General features: G+C 68.3%; 2 protein-coding genes across 2 annotated transcripts; one reads left to right on the plus strand and one right to left on the minus strand.

Moving 5' to 3' along the window:
- Positions 1-646: 646 nt before the first annotated feature.
- On the plus strand, positions 647-8,379 carry CYP27B1 (cytochrome P450 family 27 subfamily B member 1). Its single transcript, XM_074530956.1, has 9 exons — positions 647-1,356; positions 2,240-2,430; positions 4,388-4,584; positions 5,108-5,320; positions 5,873-6,030; positions 6,100-6,311; positions 7,087-7,168; positions 7,246-7,506; positions 7,578-8,379. Exons 1-9 carry the CDS (start codon positions 1,123-1,125, stop codon positions 7,689-7,691), a joined length of 1,662 nt encoding a protein of 553 aa, XP_074387057.1. The 5' UTR covers positions 647-1,122; the 3' UTR covers positions 7,692-8,379.
- A 2,765-nt stretch (positions 8,380-11,144) lies between these two features.
- On the minus strand, positions 11,145-17,886 carry TSPAN31 (tetraspanin 31). The gene is made up of 5 exons (XM_074530958.1): positions 17,370-17,886; positions 15,885-16,052; positions 14,380-14,460; positions 12,121-12,297; positions 11,145-11,284 (listed from the first exon to the last, which is right to left on the minus strand). The coding sequence occupies exons 1-5, from the start codon at positions 17,430-17,432 to the stop codon at positions 11,201-11,203; spliced, it is 573 nt and encodes a 190-aa protein (XP_074387059.1). The 5' UTR covers positions 17,433-17,886; the 3' UTR covers positions 11,145-11,200.
- Between the last annotated feature and the right edge of the window lie 1,622 nt (positions 17,887-19,508).

Consider the following 19,508-nt stretch of genomic DNA (forward strand, 5'->3'; position numbering starts at 1 on the left):
ACTGGGAGCGGGGGGCACCGGGCGGGTCCCTTGCACCGGCGGGAACCGGCACCCCCAAAACATCCCGGGGTGTCACCGGGGGGGTTCTGGGGGTGTCCCCGGGGTTTTGGGCTGCCAGGGATGTCCCAGGGGTGTCACCCGGTGGGGTTTGGGGTGCCGGCCGTGTCACCGGGGGGATTTTGGAGTTCTGGGGGTGTCACCGAGAGGGTTTGGGGGTGTCGCTGGCCGAGTTTGGGGTGCCAGGGGCATCAGCAGGGGGTGCTGGGGGTGTCCCCGGGGGGGTTCTGGGGGTGTCCCCGGGGAATTCGGGGTCGCGGGAGTGTCACTGCAGGGTCGGGGCTGACACCGGGGGTTGTGGGGTTCTGGGGGTGTCACCGGGTGGGGTTTAGGGGTGTCGCCGAGGGTGTCACCGGAGCGATTTTGGGGTTCTGGGAGTGTCACCGAAAGGGTTTGGGGGTGTCACTGGCCGAGTTTGGGATGCCAGGGGCGTCACCGGAGGATTTTAGGGGTCTAGGGGTGTCACCGAGAGGGTTTAGGGTGCCAGGCTCATCACTGGGGGTGTCCCCGGAGGGGGTTCTGGGGGTGTCACCGGGGGTTTGGGGTTGTGACCGGGGTTGCAGGGGGTGTCACAGGGGATTTTGGGGGGCTGGGGGTGTCACCGACGTTTTGGGGTTTCGGGTCCGTGCGCGCCCCCGGTTCTGCCCTCGCGTGTGCGCGCCTTGGGGGCGGGGCCACGGAACCACCCCCGCCGCGCGCTGATTGGCCAGAAGGCCGCGGTATGCAAATCAGCCAGCTGGGGGGCGTGGCTCCCAATTTGGTGTTGTGGGGCGTGGTTTATGCTCGGGGGCGTGGCTGCCGCGGAGGGGGCGGGGCCTGCCCGGCTGCACGTGGGCGCTATAAAACCCCGGCCCGGGGCCCCCCCCCGCAGTCGAGGCTCGGCCCCGCCGCCCCCCCGAACCCCGCTGCGATCCCCCGGTCCCTCCGAGTCCCCCCGGTCCCTCCGAGCCCTCCCGGATCCCTCCCGGTCCCCCCGAGCCCCGCCGGGTCCGGCAGCGCCCTCCCGCCTCCCCCGGTGTCCCCGGTGCCGTTCCCCGGTGCCCCCCGAGCCCCGGTGCCCCCGCCATGTCCCCCGGGCTCCGCCTGCCCGCCCGGGCCGCGCTCCTGTCCCGCTCCCCGCCCGAGCCGGGGCTCCCCCACCGGGTCCCCCCGGTCCCCGCCGCCCCCTCCCCGCCGTCCCGGAGCCCCCCGGAGCCCTCCCGGCCCCGGGGCCTGGCCGAGATGCCCGGACCGAGCTCCGCCGCCTTCATCTTCGAGCTGCTGTGCCGGGGCGGCGTGCGGAGGCTGCACGAGATGCAGGTAAATGGGCTGGGGGCTCCCCCGAGACCCCCGGGGGAGGAAGAGGCGGGGGGGGCCCCGCTCCCCTGTCCTGGGGGGGACAGAGCCCCCCAGATTGGGGACAGGGGTTGGAGGAGATGGGGGGACCCAGCGGGACCCGGGGACAGCAGCCTGGTGACACCGTCCTGGCTGGAGGGACCTCAGAGCCACCACCGCGAGTGTCCCCACCGAGGGGACAGGAGGGACAGGAGGGACCGCGGTCCTCCCACCCGGGGGGGACACTGGACAGGGGACACAGGACACGGATCTCTGTCCCTGGGGCTGGGTGGGGTCGGGACACCCCGAGGTGCCCCCGGGACTGGCGGGGGTGGCGCTGGGACCCCGAGCTGGGCACGGCCAGAGCAGCCCCGGCTCGGGGCGGACAGCGGGGATGGGGACGGGGCCACCCCCGGGGGGCACAGAGGGACAAGGACGGGGCCACCCCCGGGTGGGCAGCGGCACCGAGGCCAGGGACAGTGTGACAGCAGGGCCGGGAGGGCAGGGACACCAGGAGCTGCCCCTGTCCCGCGTCCCCCTGAGCAGCCCCGGGCACCGCCCGCGCCCGGTGCGACCCCCGGTGTCCCCCGTTGTGACCCTCGGTGTGACCCCCAGTGACGCTCGGTGACACCGATCCCCCCCTTACCGGTTCATACCCGGTCCTGTTCCATACCCGGTCCCGGTTCGGGCCGGTGTGACCCCCCCCACTGTGTCCCCACCTGGTACCTGCCCGGTCCCGGTTTGATCCGGTGTGAACGCCCCGGTCCCGGTGTGACTCCTCCATGTCTTCCCCGCCCCCGGTTCATGCCCGGTCCCGGTCCATACCCGGTCCCGGTTCGGCCCGGTGTAACCCCCCGTGTCCCCGCAGGTTCACGGCCGGTCCCGGTTCGGCCCGGTGTGGCGGGCCCGCTTCGGGCCGGTGCTCACGGTTCACGTGGCCGAGCCCGCGCTCGTGGCCCAGGTGCTGCGGCAGGAGGGCCCCGAGCCCCGGCGCGCCCTCAGCTGCCCCTGGAAACAGCACCGGGAGCTGCGGGGGGCACCGGGGGGGCTCCTGACCCTGTGAGTGCCGCGACGGGGGCAAATTCGGGGGAAAATTGGGGTGGATTTGGGAAAAATTTGGGGGAAACTTAGCGGGGATTTGGGAATTTGTCCTTGTCCCGGGGGGGCTCTGGGGGCTTTGGGCTGGGTTGGGGGTCGGGGACTTCACGGGGGGAGGGGTGGGGGGCTCCCTGTGGGATTTGGCGAGGGGGAAGCGTTGGGAGCTCCCTGTGGGATTTGGGGGGCCCGAGGGCTCCCTGTGGGATTTACGGGGGGTCAGGGGCTGCCTGTAGGATTTTGGGGGTCGGGGGCTCCCTGTGGGGTTTGGAGGCCCTGAGGGCTCCCTGTGGGAATTGCGGGGGTCAGGGGTTCCCTGTGCGATTTGGGGAGGGGGGCGTTGGGAGCTCCCTGTGGGATTTGGGGGGTCCCCCCGGGCTCTCCGGGCCTGGGGGTGTCCGTGCCCCCACCGGGGCTCCCCCCCCGCCCGTTCCGGGAAGGGCCCGTGGGGTGCGGGGGGGCCCGGGGGTGACTCAGGCGTGATTCAGCCCCCCCTGCCCCCCCCCGGATGTGAGTAACTGCCCGGGGGGGGCCCAGCCCCGCGTGGGCCGGGGGAGGGACCCCGAACCCCCCCAAACCCCCCCGGCCGTCCCCAGCACGGGAAGGGGCCCGGGGGCTCTCACGGGTGCCCCGGTGACACCTGGGGGCCCTGGCACTGCCCGGGGGGGGGCTGTGTCACCTGTGCCACCTGTGTGTCCCTCTTGTGTCCCACCCGTGTCCCACCCGTGTCCCACCCGTGTCCCACCCCTGTCCCCTGGGTCCCACCTTTGTCCCCTCTGTGTCCCATTTGTGCCCCATCTGTGTCCCCTGTGTCCCTTGTGCGCTTCGTGTCCCACCTGTGTTCCCCGCGTGGTCCCTGTGTCCTGCCCATGTCCCACCTGTGTCCCCGTTCTCTGTCCCTGCCATCTCCCTGTCCTTCACCCCCGTCCCCATCCACATCCCCCGTGTCCCTGTCCCCCTCTTCCCGCGTGTTCCCGTGTCCCCGTGTCCCCTCCGTGCCCGGTGTCACCTGTGTCCCTATGCCCCAGCCGTGTCCTCTGTGTCCCCATGTCCCCCACAGGTCCTCATGTCCCCCATGTCCCCTCCTGTGCCATGTCCCTTGTCTCTTATGTCCCACCCTATGCCATGCCCTCTGTTCCCCTTGTCCCCCACACACGTCCTCATGTCCCCCATGCCCCCATCCTGTCCCCCGTGTCCCCTTGACTCTGTCCCTTGTCCTTCATGTCCCCATCCTCTGCTGGGTCACTTGTCCCTCATGTCCCCCATGTCTCCATCCTGTCCCTGTCCCCCCGTCCCCCCTGTCCCCATCTCCCCATGATGCTGTCTCTGTCCCCCTGTCCCCCATGTCCTCATTCTGTCCCCCCTGTCCTCTGTGTCCCCATCCTGTCCCCCCGTCCCCCTGTCCCTGTAATGCTGTCCCCGTCCCCTGTCCCCCGTGTCTCCCTGACGCTGTCCCTTGTCCCCCATGTCCCCTCCTGTTCCATGTCCCTTATATCCCCATCCTGTCCCTGTCCTCCCCGTCCCCCTTGTCCCCGTGGTGCTGTCTCTGTCCCCTTGTCCCCCTGTCCCCCCTGTCCCTGTGACTCTGTCCCTGTCTCCCTGTCCCCATGTCCCCATGACACTGTCCCTGTCCCCCGTGTCCCCCGTCCCCCCATCCCCCTGTCGCCGTCCCTGTCCCCCGTGTCCTCCTGTCCCCCTGACGCTGTCTCTGTCCCCCATGTCCCCATGACTCTGTCCCTGTCCCCATCCTGTCCTTGTCTTCCTGTCCCCCATGTCCCCATCCTGTCCCCGTCTCTGCGACGCTGTCCCTGTCCCCTGTGCCCCCCTGTCTCCGTGTCCCCCTCTGTCCCGCTGTCCCCCATGTCCCCATGACTCTGTCCCTGTGTCCCCGTGTCCCCCTGACTGTCCCCAATGTCCCCAGGGAGGGCGATGCGTGGCGCGGCTCCCGGCGGCTCCTGGCCCGGGCCCTGCTCCGCCCGGGCGCTGCCGAGGCCTTCGCGCTCCCGGTGGCCTCGGCCGTGACCGAGCTCGTGGCGCGGCTGCGGCGGCTGCGGCGGCGCCACCCCCGGGGGCTCGTGCGCGACATCGGCACCGAATTCAACCGGTTCGGGCTCGAGGGTGAGCGGGACCCCGAAACGGGGAGGGGGGACCCGAAATGGAGAGGGGGGAACCAGAAATGGGGAGGGAAACACCAAATGGGGATGGGGGACCCCAAATGGGGAGAGGGGAGCCCGAAATGGGGAGGGGGAAGCCCAAAATGGGGATGGGGAGCCCAAAAAGGGAGGGGGACCCCGAAATGGGGATGAGGAACCCCAAATGGGGATGGGGGACCCCAAATGGGGAAGGGGAACCCCAAATGGGGAAGGGGAACCCCAAAAAGGGAAGGGGGCACCCTACACGGGGATGGAGAATTCCGAAAGGGACGGGGAATCCTGAAAAGACTGGGGAACCCCAAAAGAGGGATGGGACACTGAAATGGGAGGGGGCACCCAAAAAAGGAGATGGGGAACCCTGAAAGGGGCTTTGGGAACCCTGAAAGGGAGGGGGAACTCCAGACAGGGATGGGGAACCTCAAATGGGGACGGGGAACCCCAAAGGGCTGTCCCAGTGTCCCATGTCCCCAATGTCCCCTGTCCCACAGCCATCTCCTGGGTGCTGTTCTCCTCCCGCCTGGGCTGCCTTGGGGACCCTGGGGACAGCGGGGACAGCGGGGACACCGAGGCCGTGCTGCAGAGCGTGGGGGCGGTGCTGGCGCTGACCCTGGTGACAATGGCACTGCCACGTCCCCTCCTGCGCCTCGTCCCCGCGCCCTGGGACGCCTTCTGCCACGCCTGGGACCAGCTCTTCGCCTTTGGTGAGGGACAGGGGACACGGGGACAGGGGGACACCGTGGTGACCTCCCATGGGAACATGGTGCCATCCCATGGGGACACCAGATCATCCCATGGGGACACGGGGACATCGTATGGGGACACAGGGACATCCCAGAGGGATATGGAGATGTCCCACAGCCATGGGGACACTCCTGATCACCTTCAGCCAAGGGGACAGGGGGGCAGGGGGGACACCGTGGTGACCTCCCATGGGGACATGGGGACATCCCAGTGGGATTTGGGGATGTCCCATGGCCATGGGAACATGGGGACATTCCTGCTGGCCTTCAGCTGAGGGGACATGGGGACACAGCGGGTCATCCCAGGGCTGTGGTGAGGGGACACAGGGGACATGGGGACATCCAAGGGACACAGAGACACGCCATGGAGTCACAGGGATGTCCCATGACCGTGACAGTCCCCTGCCATGTCCCACGCTGATGGCACGTGGCCCTGGTGACACCGACGGGGACTTGGTGACAACGCAAGGCCGTGGTGGCACTGATGGCACTGACGGCCGTTGTTGTCCCCAGCCAAGGGACACGTGGACCGGCGCGTGGCCGCGGTGGCAGCGCGGGGGCCGCTGGCCGAGGGGGACACGTGTGTCACCGACCTGCTGGCCCGGGAGCGCGTCCCTGTCACCAGCATCTATGGGAACGTCACCGAGCTGCTGCTGGCCGGGGTGGACACGGTGAGGAGGTGGCACCGCGGTGTCCCCGCTGGCACCGCGGGCCCCGCTGATGTCACCGTGTGTCCCCAGGTGGCCAGCACGCTGGCATGGAGCCTGTACGAGCTGGCACGGAACCCGGGGGCGCAGGCGGCCCTGCACCGCCAGCTGCTCGCTGCCACTGCCACCAACAGCGGTGACAGTGACAGTGCCAGTGCCACCACCGAGCGTGCCACTGCTGCTGCCACCGCTGCCGCGCTGGGACGGCTGCCACTGCTGCGGGCGGTGGTGAAGGAGACCCTCAGGTGACAGGGACACAGGGACATGGGGACAGTGATGGGACATGGGGACAGGAACATGGCCACAGGGACACAGGGATGGGGACACGGGGACAGTGATGGGATATGGGAATGGGGACATGGGGAGAGGGATTGGGATATGGGGACAGTAATGGGACATGGAGACAATGGGAATGGGGACATGGGGACAGGAACATGGACATAGGGACATGGGGATACAGAAATGGGGACAATGGGAATGGGGACATGGGGAGACGGATTGGGATATGGGGACGGGAACACAGAGGGACACAGGGATGGGGACATGGGGACATGGGGACAATGGGAATGGGGACATGGGGACAGGGATTGGGATATGGGGACAGGAACACAGAGGGACACAAGGATGGGGACACAGGGACATGGGGACAATGGGAATGGGGACATGGGGACAGGGATTGGGATATGGGGACAGGAACACAGAGGGACACAGGGATGGGGACACCGGGACATGGGGACATGGGGATGGGGACATGGCCAGGGGTGAGGGACACAGATGGGAATAGGACAGGGATGTGGATAAAGATGGGGACAGGGACAGGACAGGGATGGGGATGGGACAGGATGGGTTTGGGGACAAAATGGGGACAGGGATGGGGACAAGGAGGAGGACAGGGCGGGGATGAGGATGGGACAATGAAGGGATGAAGATGAGGATGGGGATGAGGATGAAGGGGAGGACAGGATGGGGTCAGGGATGGGGACAGGGACAGGGAGGTGACACCGGCTGTCCCCCCCCCAGGCTGTACCCCGTCATCCCGGCCAATGCCCGCGTTGTCCCCGAGTGTGACATCCGCGTCGGTGACTACCTGGTGCCACGCCAGGTGAGCCGGGGGGACACCCCGCAGCCCGGGGCTCCCGGTGTCCCCAGGATGTCCCCACTGACGCCGTGTCCCCGCAGACCCTCATCACCCTGTGCCATTACGCCACATCCCGTGACAGCCGCTACTTCCCTGCGCCTGACACCTTCCGCCCGGAGCGCTGGCTGCGCCACGGGGACACCGGGGACAGCGGGGACACCCCTGGGGACACCCCTGGGGACATCCCCGGGGACATCCCCGGTCCCAGGCACCCCTTTGCCTCCCTGCCCTTCGGCCTCGGCCCTCGCAGCTGCGTCGGGCGCCGCCTGGCCGAGCTGCAGCTGCACATGGCGCTGGCACAGGTGCGTGTCCCCTGTCCCCACGGTGTCCCCACGGTGTCCCCACGGTGTCACTCACTGTCCCTGTCCCCCAGATCCTGCTGCGCTTCGAGGTGCGGCCGGAGCCCGGGGGGGGCCGTGTGCGCCCCATGACCCGAACCCTGCTGGCCCCCGGGGCCCCCATCAGCCTGCGCTTCCTCGAGAGGTGACACCGGGGACATGGGGACACTGAGGACACGGGGACATGGGGACACCAGGGACATGGGGACATGAGGACACTGGAGACACCAGGGACTCTGGAGATACATGGGGACACTGAGGACACTGGGGACACTGGGGACACCAGAGACTCTGGAGACACCAGGGACACCAGGGACAGATGACACCGCAGACCCTACAGACATTGAGACACCAGGGACACCGGGACATTGGGGACACCAAAGACTCTGGAGATACATGGGGACACTGGGGACACCAGGGAGAGCTTGACCCCAGTGATGGCACCGACCCCAGTGGTTGCCTTGACACCTCAGTGTGTCCCCAGTGTCCTCCCGGCCCTGTCCCTGTGGGTGACCCCAGCCCCCCAGAGGTGGCCCTGACCCCTCGGTGACATTGGCTGTGGTGGCAGCAGCCCATGGCGCTGCTGGCTCTGGCAGTGTCACACACCCTGTGCTGGCCTTGTCCCCACTGTGTCCCCAACCCCGTGGGAACCTCAGCCTTGGTGGTGGCCGTGACTCCCTGCTGGTGGCCTTGTCCCCAAGGTGTCCCCGACCCCATGGGGGTGACTCTGTGGTGTCCCCAACCCTATGGGGGTGACTCCCTGCTGGTGGCCTTGTCCCCAAGGTGCCCCCCCGGGGGGGTCAGGTTTATTTATTAGCAAATAAAGCCATTTTGGCATTTTGGGATTTTGGCATTTTGGGATTTTGGGGTTTTGGCATTTTGGGATTTTGGCATTTTGGGGTTTTGGGATTTTGGGGTTTTGCAGCTCCGCTCTCCCCTCCCCTCCCCCACCCCGTGACTCAGCCCCTCCCCCCATGCCCCGCCCTGCCCAGGTGTGCCCGGGGGTGAGGTGGCACCGCGGGGGGGGCACAGAGGGACCCCCCGGACACGTCACGGTGCCCACGGGGGGTGTTGGGGGTGTCGGGACCCCCCGCGGGGTTTAACCCGGTCGGTGCCACCCTCGCTGGGGACTGGGGGGGGGGTCAATGTCGCAGGTGGGGGGGGGCGCTGACGTCAGCACAGGGGACTCTGGACCCTCGAGGGGACCCTGGGGCAGCCGAGCGTGGTGACCCCCCCGGGCCGGGACACCCCTCCCCCCGGGCGGGGGGGATCCCTCGGGCTGGAGATTGGCACGGGGCTCACCTGGGCACCCCCCGAGGTGACCTGGGCACGCTGAGCTCACCTGGGCACCCCTGAGCTCACTGGGGCACCCCGATCTCACCCGGGCACCCCGATCTCACCTGGGCAGCGCTGAGCTCACCTGGGCACCCCGATCTCACCTGGGCACGCTGAGCTCACTGGGCACCCCTGAGCTCACTGGGGCACCCCCAAGCTCACCCTGGCAGTGCTGAGCTCACCTGGGCACCCCGATCTCACCTGGGCACCCCTGAGCTCACTGGGGCACCCCTGAGCTCACCTGGGCACCCCGATCTCACCTGGGCACCCCTGAGCTCACCTGGGCAGCACTGAGCTCACCCAGGCACCCTGATCTCACCTGGGCACCCCCAAGCTCACCTGGGCACCACCCCTGAGCTCACCTGGGCACCCTGAGTTCACCTAAGCAGCGCTGCGCTCACTTGGGCACTCCCCGAGGTCACCTGGGCACCCCGAATCACCTGGGCACCCCCCTAAGCTCACCTGGGCACTGGGGATCACCGGGGTGGGCATCGAGGAGAGAGGGGGAATTCGGGGGGCTGGGCTGGGCGCTGGGGGGCACTGGGATGCCCGGAGCTAGGGAGGGGGCACTGGGGCTCCGTGCTCCCCCCCAGGGTGGCACAGCACCAGCCCGTGGCCAAGCCGGGCACAGGCAGCTCCCGCGAGCGGCTCCGCGGGCACCGCGTGGCACCGGGAATGGGCGGTGCCCACGGAGGGGCCGGGCTGCTCGGGCACCTCGGGCACCCCAACATCGGCTGGTGAGAGCCCGGACTGCCCCGGGGCACCGCGAACGGGGTGCCAGGGATGGGGGGGGGGGGGTCCCAGAGCAGTTTTGCGGTGCCAGGGAAATTTGGGGGTCCTAGAGCAGGGATGATGAGCACGGGGGGCACTGGGGGTCCTGATGGGGCAGCTGCGGGGACACACGAGGGCACCAAGGGAGGGGACACACGGGTTGGCACCGGGGACACTTGGGGGCACCAGGGGAGGGGACACAAAAGTTGGCACTGGGGACACTCCGGGGGGCACAGGGACGCTCTGTGTGTGACCATCGGGGACACCAGGGGGGGAACAGGGTGGCACCTTCCCATGGCCCCCCGAGCTCTGCACCCTCCTGGGGAGGGGTCACAGCGGTGCCACCCCCCCAACATGTCCCTGAGTGTCCTGCCCTGTCCCCTCCCTGTCCCTGCTGACCCCCAGCCCGTCCCTTGGGGCACCGGTACCTGTGTGTGGGGGGTGTGACCCCCCCCCCCCCAAATATCCCTCAGAGCTCTGCTGCAATCGTGGGGTGACACCCCCCCAAAACTGCCCCCCAAAAACGCCCCCCCCATTGGTACTTGTGGGGGGGTCTGAGGGGTGCCCCCCCCCCCAAACACCCTGAACCCCCCCAGGGACTGCATTGGGGGGGGGTGTCAGTTTTTGAGGTTCCCCATTTCCCTGCCAATAACGGGGTGTGGGCAGTGCCCCCCCTCACCCTGTGTTACTGGGGGGGGGCACCCCCAGAATGAGCCCAAGCCGAGGTCAGTGGTGTGTGTTTATTGGGGGGGGGGGGACACGGTGACACCCCCGTGGTGACAGCGGGGGGGGGGGGAGGTGTCCCCCTGCCCCCCAAAATGGGTCTGGGGAGGGGTGACACACATTGGGGGGGGGTCACCCGGTGTAAACCAGTCCAGACCAGTTTAGGGGTGGTGGGATTGGGGGGGTGCTGATGGATTTGGGGAGTTTGTGACCCCCCCCCCCAGCCCCCAAAGGGGGGGGAGTGTGTGGGGAAGGGGGGGGGTCGCTTTGGGGGGGGTCCTGCCCCTTGTGCCCCCCCCAGTGTGGGGGTGCCTGTGACCCCCCCAAGGTGGGGGGGGGTAAATGACCAGTACAAACCAGTTTGGAGAGCTCAGACTGAGATGGATTTGTGGGGGGGGGGGGGGGCTCTGCCCCGGGCCCCTCCCGCCGCGGGGGGGTCACAGCCCTCCCGGGGGGTCACCCCATGATTTTGGGGGGGGGTGGGGGTGTCCTTGTCCCCAGTGCTTCATGCGGCTGCGGGGGGCAGCTGGTCAGCACTGGGGGGTTCAGGACCCACCCCCCCCAGGTTCAGGACCCCCCCCATTGCAGCTGTGCCCCCCCAGGGCCCCCCCCGCTATAGGAAGGCTCCGGGGTTGGCGCGGGGGTCGCGCTGGTTCCGGAAGCGCAGGGCGAGCCAGACCCCCCAGAACCTGCAACAAACGGGGGGTGGGAGATAGGGGGGGGCTGCTGGACCCCCCCCCCAGGGCCCTGAGACCCCCCCCCGGCCCCCCCCCCCGGCCCCCCCGTACCTCGGTGAAGCTGAAGAACAGCCCGACCCCCCCCAGGATCCTCAGTGCCTGCTCCGAGTGCTGCAGCAGCTGGGGGGCGCAGGGGGGGGCACGGCGGGGCCCCCCCCCGGGGGGAACTGGCACCTCTGGGGGCACACGGGGGGCTCAGGGGGGTCCCCGACACCCCCCGGCCACGGTGGGGGTATGGGGGGGGGCAGGGCAGGCCCCTCCTGGGGGGCTCAGCACAGCCCGGGGGTCCCCAAACCCCATTTCCCCCCAAAACCCAACCACCCCCGTCCCACAGAGTCCCCCTCCAGCCCCCCCGGTCACCCCCAAATTCCCCCTGAGCCCCCCAACACCCCAGGAGGAATCCCCAAACCCCCCCACAAACTCAGTGACCCTTGAACCCCCCCAACTGCCCCCTAAACCCCCCCAAACCCCCCAGACTCCCCAAATCCCCCCATCTATCCCCCTCAACACCCCTGACCCGCCAATCACCCCCAAAGCCCCCCCCAAACCCCCCCAACTCCCCATTTACCCCCAAACTGCCCCCCCAAACCCCAGACTTCCCAAGCACCCCCAAACCTCCAGGCACCCCTAAACCCCCCCAACTGCCCCCCCAAACCCCCCCAGACTCCCCAATCACCCCCCAATCACCCCCAAACCCCTTCAAACCCCTCCATCCCCCCCCCCAGCTCCCCAAATCCCCCCAAACTCCCCAATCACCCCCAAATCCCCCTCAAACCTCTCCATTCCCCCCCAGCCCCCCAAATCCCCAAAAACTCCCCAATCCTCCCCCAACCCCCCATTCCCCTCCGACTCCCCAATCACCCCCAAACCCCCCTCAAACCCCTCCATTCCCCACCCCCAGCCCCCCAATCCCCCCAATGCCCCCCAAACTCCCCAATCCTCCCCCAACCCCTCATTCCCCCCCAATCCCCCTCAAATCCCCCCCATTCCCCCCCGGCCCCCCCAGACTCACAGCGGGGCAGTTCGGGGGTCCCCAGGGGGGCTCCAGGCCGGGGGGGCTCCCGGGGGGGGCGCTGCCCGGGGTGGGGGTCCCGGGGGGCTCCCCCAAACCGCAGCAGCCGAGCCGGAGCTGCAGCTCCCCCCGCGCCCCCCCACTCAGCAGCGGCCAGGCCGAGCGCAGCAGCCGCTCCTGGGGGGCACCCCGAAACCTCAGGGACCCCCATACTGATATAGGGCACCCCCACACTGACACAGGGCACCCCGAAACCATCAGGGACCCCCACACTGACACAGGGCACCCCCACACTGACACAGGGCACCCCGAAACCGTCATGGACCCCCATACTGATATAGGGCACCCCAAAACTGTCAGGGACCCTCGGGACCCCCACACTGACACAGGGCACCCCAAAACCATCAGGGACCCCCATATTGACACAGGGCACCCCCACACTGATATAGGGCACCCCAAAACCATCAGGGACCCCCATACTGACACAGGGCACCCCCACACTGATATAGGGCACCCCAAAACCGTCAGGGACCCCTGGGACCCCCATATTGACACAGGGCACCCCAAAACCGTCAGGGACCCCCATACTGATATAGGGCACCCCGAAACTGTCAGGGACCCCCACAGACACAGGGCACCCTCACACTGATATAGGGCACCCCAAAACCGTCAGGGACTCCCCCACATTGACACAGGGCACCCCAAAACCCTCAGGGACCCCCACACTGACACAGGGCACCCCGAAACCATCAGGGACCCCTGGGACCCCCATATTGACACAAGGCACCCCAAAACTGTCAGGCACCCACACTGACACAGGGCACCCCAAAAACCTTCAGGGACCCCCATACTGATATAGGGCACCCCAAAACCATCAGGGACCCCCCACACTGACACAGGGCACCCCCACACTGACACAGGGCACCCCAAAAAACGTCAGGGACCCCCACTGACACAGGGCACCCCGAAACCGTCAGGGACCCCCACACTGATATAGAGCACCCCGAAACCGTCAGGGACCCCCATACTGATATAGGGCACCCCGAAACTGTCAGGGACCCTCGGGACCCCCACACTGACACAGGGCACCCCCAAAACCCTCAGGGACCCCCCACACTGACACAGGGCACTCCAAAACCATCAGGTACCCCCATACTGATATAGGGCATCCCCACACTGATATAGGGCACCCCAAAACCGTCAGGGACCCCCCCACACTGACACAGGGCACCCCAAAAACAGTCAGGGACCCCCAGGACCCCCCCAAGACTGTCACAGGGCACCCCAAAAATGGCAGAGCCCCCAGAGCCCCCCCAGTGCCACAGGGCCCCCTCAAACCTCTCGGTACCCTCAGGACGCACCCCCCCCACCACGGGGCTCCCCCAGATCCCTCAATGCCCCCCAGGATTCCCCACCGTCATGGGGTCCCCCCAAACCCCTCAGTGTCCCCCCACATCCACAGGGCCCCCCCAAATCCCTTTGTGCCCCTCCCAGGGCTGGGGGACCCCAGTGGGGGTGGGAGGATTCTGTGTCCCCCCTCCCCCAAGGATTTTGGGGTGTAGGGGGGATAACTGTGCACCCCAGGAATTGGGGCTTGGATAGTGGGGTCCCAAGGGGTTTTTGGGGGGTCCCAGGGGGTTTTTGGGGGGCTGAGGGGGTTTTCAGAGTCCCAGGGGGGTTCCTTGGGGGTGTTGGGGGGTCCTGGGGGATTCTGGGTGTTCCCAGGGGTTTGGGGGGGCCGGGGAGGTCCCAAAAGGTTTTTGGGGGGCTGGGGGGGGGGTCCTAGGGGTTTTGGGGGCTTTGGACTTACAGAGTGCTTTGGGAGGTCCCAGGGCTTTTGAGGGTCCCAGAGAGTTTTGGGGGGCCTGGAGAATTTTGGGGGTCCTAAGGGGGGGGTCCCAGGGGTTTTGAGGGTCCCAGGGGTTTTTGGGGGGCCCGGGGAGGTTTTGGAGGGTTTGGAAGTCCCAGGAAATTTTGGGGGACCCAAAGGGGGTCCTGGAGGTTTTAGGGCTCCCGGGGAGTTTAGAGGACCTGGGGGGTCCCAGGGGTTTTTAGGGGTTCCCAATGGGTTTTAGGGGTCCCAGGGGGGTCCCATGGGGTTTTGAAGTGTCCCAGGGCATTTCGGGGACTACCAGAGTGTTTTGGGGGTCCCAACGGATTTTGAGGGGTCCTGTGGGATTTGGAGGGGCCCGGGAGGGTCCTAGGGGGTTTTGGGGGGTCCCGGGGGTTTTGGGGGGTCCCGGAGGTCCCCGCACCCACCTGAGCGTCGCGGCCCAGGGCGAGGCAGGCGCAGGACACGCCGAGCTGGCACAGGAACACCAGGCCCAGGATCAGCACGTACTGGGGGGGGTCAAGGGGGGCACACACGCACAGAGACCCCCCCAAAATCCCCTCGGGATCCCCCCCAAATCCCCCCTGAACCACCCAAAAATCCCCCCTGACCCCCCCCACAGCCAGAACCCCCCCTGCAGGTTTTGGGGTCCCCAGGTGGGGTTTGAGCCCCCCTGAAGGGTCTGAAGGGGGCTGAGCTGGGGGGGCCATAGGGGAGGGGGCTTGGGACATCGGGGGGCGTTTGGGGACACGGGGGGGGGGGCAGCCGGGGAGGGGGCTGGGGACATCCAGGGGGTGTTGGGGACAGTGCCAGGGGTGCCAGGGACATGACAGTGCCAGGGGTGCCAGGGACACCCAGGAGGGCATTGGGGATATCCAGGAGGCACTGAGGACAGTGCCAGGGGTGCCAGGGCCATCCAGAGGGGCACTGGGGACACTGCCAGGGGTGCCAGGGACACTGAAGGGGGCACTGGAGACATCCAGGTGGTGCTTTTGACACTGCCAGAGGTGCCAGGGACATTCAGGGGGTCTTGGGGACATTGCCAGGGACATCCAGGGCCACACTGGGGACATCTAGGGGGGCTTGGGGACACTGCCAGGGGTGCTGGAGACATCAAGGGGGTGTTGGGGACACTGCCAGGGACATCCAGAGGGGTTTGGGGACACTCCTAGGGGTGCCAGGGACACCCAGGGAGGCATTGGGGACACTGCCAGAGGTGCCAGGAACAGCCAGGGGTGTCAGGGCCACCCAGAGGGGCAATGGGGACACTGGCAGGGACATCCAAAGGGACTTGGGGGAGACTACCAGGGGTGGCAGGGACACCCAGGGGAATTTGGGGACACTGCCAGGGGTGCCAGGGACACCCAAGGGGCATGGGGGACACTAACAGGGACATCCAGAGGGGTTTAGGGACACTGCCAGGGGTGCCAGGTACATCCGGAGGGGCACTGGGGACACTGGCAGGGACACTCAGGACGACACTGGGGACATCCAGGGGGTGTTGGGGACACTGCCAGGGGTGCCAGGGACACCTAGGGGGTACTGGGGACATACAAGGAAATTTGGGGACACTGCCAGGGGTGCCAGGGACAGCCAGGGGGTATTTGGGACAGCCAGAGGGGCGCCGGGGACACTGCCAGGGGTGCCAGGGACACCCAGGGGGCACTGGGGACATTGCCAGAGGTGCCAGGGACAGCCAGGGGGTGTTTGGGACAGCCAGAGGGGTGTTGGGGACACTGGCAGGGGTGGAGGGCCAGCCAGGGGTGCTGGGGACCAAGGGGGGCTTTGGGCCGAGGGGGCAGAGCAGGGCAGGACGTGGTGCCCAAGTGGGCTGGGGGTTCACAGAGGGGCTGGGGGTGCCAGGACAGTCCCCTGGAGGGGTTGGAGGTGCCAGGAGGGTCCCCGAAAGTTCCCCCCAGCCCCAAAAGGATACGAAGAAGAGCAGGACCTGGTGGTGCCGCAGGGCCCCGAGCAGCCCCAGCGCCGCGATCAGCAGGAGGAAGACTCCGACGGCGAAGGCTCCTCCGAGCAGGGGGGGGCTGGAACCCCCGGCCAGGCCCCGCGCCCAGCCCGCCACGGCCACCAGCAGCACCCCCACCAGCTGGGAGGGCACGGGTCAGGGGGCACCGGGCGGGGGGCACCGACACCCCCAGAACGCCCCCGAACCGGGACTGTGCCCCCCGAACCGGGACTGTGCCCCCCCCCCTGAACCGGGACTGTGACCCTCAAACCGGGACTGTGCCCCCCCCAAAACGGGACTGTGCCCCCCGAACCAGGATTGTGCTCCCTGCCCCAAAACGGGACTGTGCCCCCCGAACCAGGACTGTGCCCCCAAACTGGGACCGTGCCCCGGAACCGGGACTGAGCCCCCCGAACCGGGACTGTGCCCCCCGAACCAGGATTGTGCCCCCCCCCTCGAACCGGGACTGTGCCCCTCAAACCGGGACTGTGCCCCCCGAACCGGGACTGTGCCATCGAACAGGGACTGTGCCCCCCGAACCGGGACTGTGCCCGCGAACCGGGACTGAGCCCCCCCCGAACCGGGACTGTGCCCTCGAACCGGGACTGAGCCCCCCCCGAACCGGGACTGTGACCCTCAAACCGGGACTGTGCCCCCCCAAAACGGGACTGTGCCCCCCGAACCGGGACTGAGCCCCCCCAGCATAACACCCCCTCCAAACCGGGACTGAGCCCCCCCAAATAGGGACTGAGCCCCCCGAAATGGGACTGTGCCGGGACCGTGCCCCGGAACCGGGACTGAGCCGCCCCCAAACCGGGACTGTGCCCCCCGTCCCGGGACTGAACCCCCAAACCGGGACAGAACCCCCAAACCAGGACGGCGCCCCCCAACCAGGACTGTACCCTCGAACCGGGACTGAGCCCCCCAGCCCTGCCCAGCCCCACCCTACAGGGGCAGCCCCAGAGCCGCCCCCAGACCGCGGGACCCAGGAGCCCCCCCAGCTTTGGGGACCCCCAACTTCCCCACAGCACCCCAGAACCCCAAACTGATGGGGATCCCCGCCCTGCTGACCTCCCCAGTCACCCCCAAGGCTGAGGGGTCTCCAATCTCCCCCAGAGCTCAGGGGTCCACAATGCCCTCAGAGTCCCCTCAGGGCAGAGGGGTCCCCAACCCCCGCCCAGAAGAGTTGACGGGTCCCCAATCCCCTCACGGCTCCCCCAGACCCGAGGGGTCCCCAATCCCCCACAGTGCTGAGACGTCCCCAAACCCCTCATAGTCCCCCAGAGCTCAGGGGTCCCCAATCCCCCCCCAGACCTAAGGGTTCCCCATTCCCCTCACGGCTCCCCCAGAGGGGTCCCCAATTCCCTCAAAGCCTACTCCAGAGGGGTCCCCGATCCCTTCAGAGCCCCCCTAGACCCGAGGGGTCCCCATTCTCCTCACAGCCCCCACCCCGCTCACCACATAAACCACGTTGAGGGCGCAGAGCGCGTTGCGCGAACAGGCGAAGCCTCCGCAGACCATGGTGGGCTCGGAGGCTTCGCGGCAGTCCCGGGAGGATGCTGAGGGCCCCGGGGGGTCCCAGGGGTCTCGGGGATCTCAGGGTTCCCGGGGCTCCCGGGGGTTCCGGGGCGTTCCGGGCTACCCGCGCCGCGGCCCCTTTAAACCGCGGCCCCGCGCCCGGCGCGCCCGCCCGCACTGCGCCTGCGCAGGGGCCCCGCCCCGCCCCACCGCGCCCTGTGTCTGCATAGCCCCGCCCGTAGACCCCGCCCAGTACCCGTGTTTAGGCCCCGCCTCGAGCACCGTATATGGATATCACCACGCCTACATCATAATACGCTTTCTCCTTACTGCGCATGCGCACGCCTCGGCCGAGGCGGGGCGGAGCCTCCCGGGAGGGGGCGGGACTATTTTGGAGTTGCCCCGCCCTCAGAATCTCGCCCCTCCTCCGACCCCCCCGGCCGCACAAATCCCGGCCCCGCCCAACCCCAGAACCCCCCAGGGACCCCCTATGGCACCCAGGACCCCCCGGAGCCCCCCAGGATCCCTCCAGGATCCCCCATGGCCCCCCATGAACCCCCCCATGGCACCCCAGGGACCCCCAGAGCCCTCCAGGATCCCCCCAGGATCCCATAGCCCCTGGGAAAATCCTGGGGGGCTCTGGCTGTGTCCTGGGGGCTCTGAGGGGTCCAGGGAGGCTCTGGGGGGTTCCCGGTGGGGGCTCTGGGCAATCATGGAGGGTTCATGGGGGGATTCTGAAGGCCATGTGGGATCCTGGGGAGCTATAATGGAGTTCTGGCTGGCTCTGGGGGGGTCCAGGAGGGCCATGGGAGGTTCTGGGGGGTTCTGGGGGGCTCTGGAGGATCCTGGGGATCCCCAGCCCCCCCCCGTGTACCCCAAACTCCCCCGGTGCCCCCCCGAGGCCGCGCCCTCCTGGGAAGTCCTTGAGGGGCCACATTTGCTCCCTTATCAACGCCCCAATGATTAATTCATTAATTAATCATTAAACAGCTCCGGGGGGGGGGTCGGGGGGGCGCTTTGGGCGTCCCCGGCACCCCGGGAGGGACCAAATTTTGTGGGGGGGTCGAGTCCCCAAACCTCCCCATGGGGTCACCAACGGGGGGAACCGGGGGTGCAGCCGGCCCGGGGTGGGGGGGGGTCGGGGTGGCCCCCCCGGGGTCTGGCGAGGTCACGTCGCGACCTTGGCGCGTTATCGCGACAGCGATAGGGGCGATAGGGGCGGCTAAAAGCGACAGCGGGCCCGGGGTGGGGGCAGCGATGGCTCCGTGGCTGCTGTGGCTGCTGCTGGTGATCGGTACCGGGACCGGGACCGGGGGAATCCCTCCTGAGCCCCGGGCGGTACCGGAGCCCCGGGCAGCACCGGAGCCCCGGGCGGTACCGGAGCCCCCTCGGGCGGTACCGGAGCCCCCGGGCAGTACCGGAGCCCCGACAGGTACCGGAGCCCCCTCGGGCGGTACCGGAGCCCCGGGCAGTACCGGAGCCCCGTGCGGTACCGGAGCCCCGGGCGGTACCGGAGCCTCGGGCAGCACCGGAGCCCCGGGCGGTACCGGAGCCCCGGGCAGTACCGGAGACCCGGGCGGTAGCGGAGCCCCCGGGCGGTACCGGAGCCCCCGGGCGGTGTCGGACGCGGAGCTCCGGGAGCTCTCGGAGCAGTTTGCTCGCCGCGGACTCGAACCGGGCCGGGCCGGGGCAGCTGGAGCTGAACCTGGACGGCTCGGGCAGGTGGGTTCGGGGGGGCAGGGCTGGAGGGTGGGGGGCACTCGGCGCCCTCCGTGTTCCCCTCATCCCCCTCCCCTCTGCCCTTCCCGCTCTCTGTCCCGCCTGGCTCTGTCCTCACCCCTTGATCCCACCTGTCCCCACCCCTGCCTTCCATCCCATCCCATCCCATCCCATCCCATCCCAATCCCATCCTACCCCAACCCAACCCCAAACCCAACCCCAATCCCAAAGCCGATTGCATTCCATCCTATACCCAGTCCAACCCCATCCCAATTCCATCCCATCCCAACCCCAATCCCAATCTCAACTCAACCCTAATGCCAATCTCAATCCCATCCCAATCCCATCCCAATCCCATCC

This window comes from Zonotrichia albicollis, chromosome 33 (genome assembly GCF_047830755.1).
Source record: "Zonotrichia albicollis isolate bZonAlb1 chromosome 33, bZonAlb1.hap1, whole genome shotgun sequence".
NCBI classification, from domain to species: Eukaryota; Metazoa; Chordata; class Aves; order Passeriformes; family Passerellidae; genus Zonotrichia; species Zonotrichia albicollis.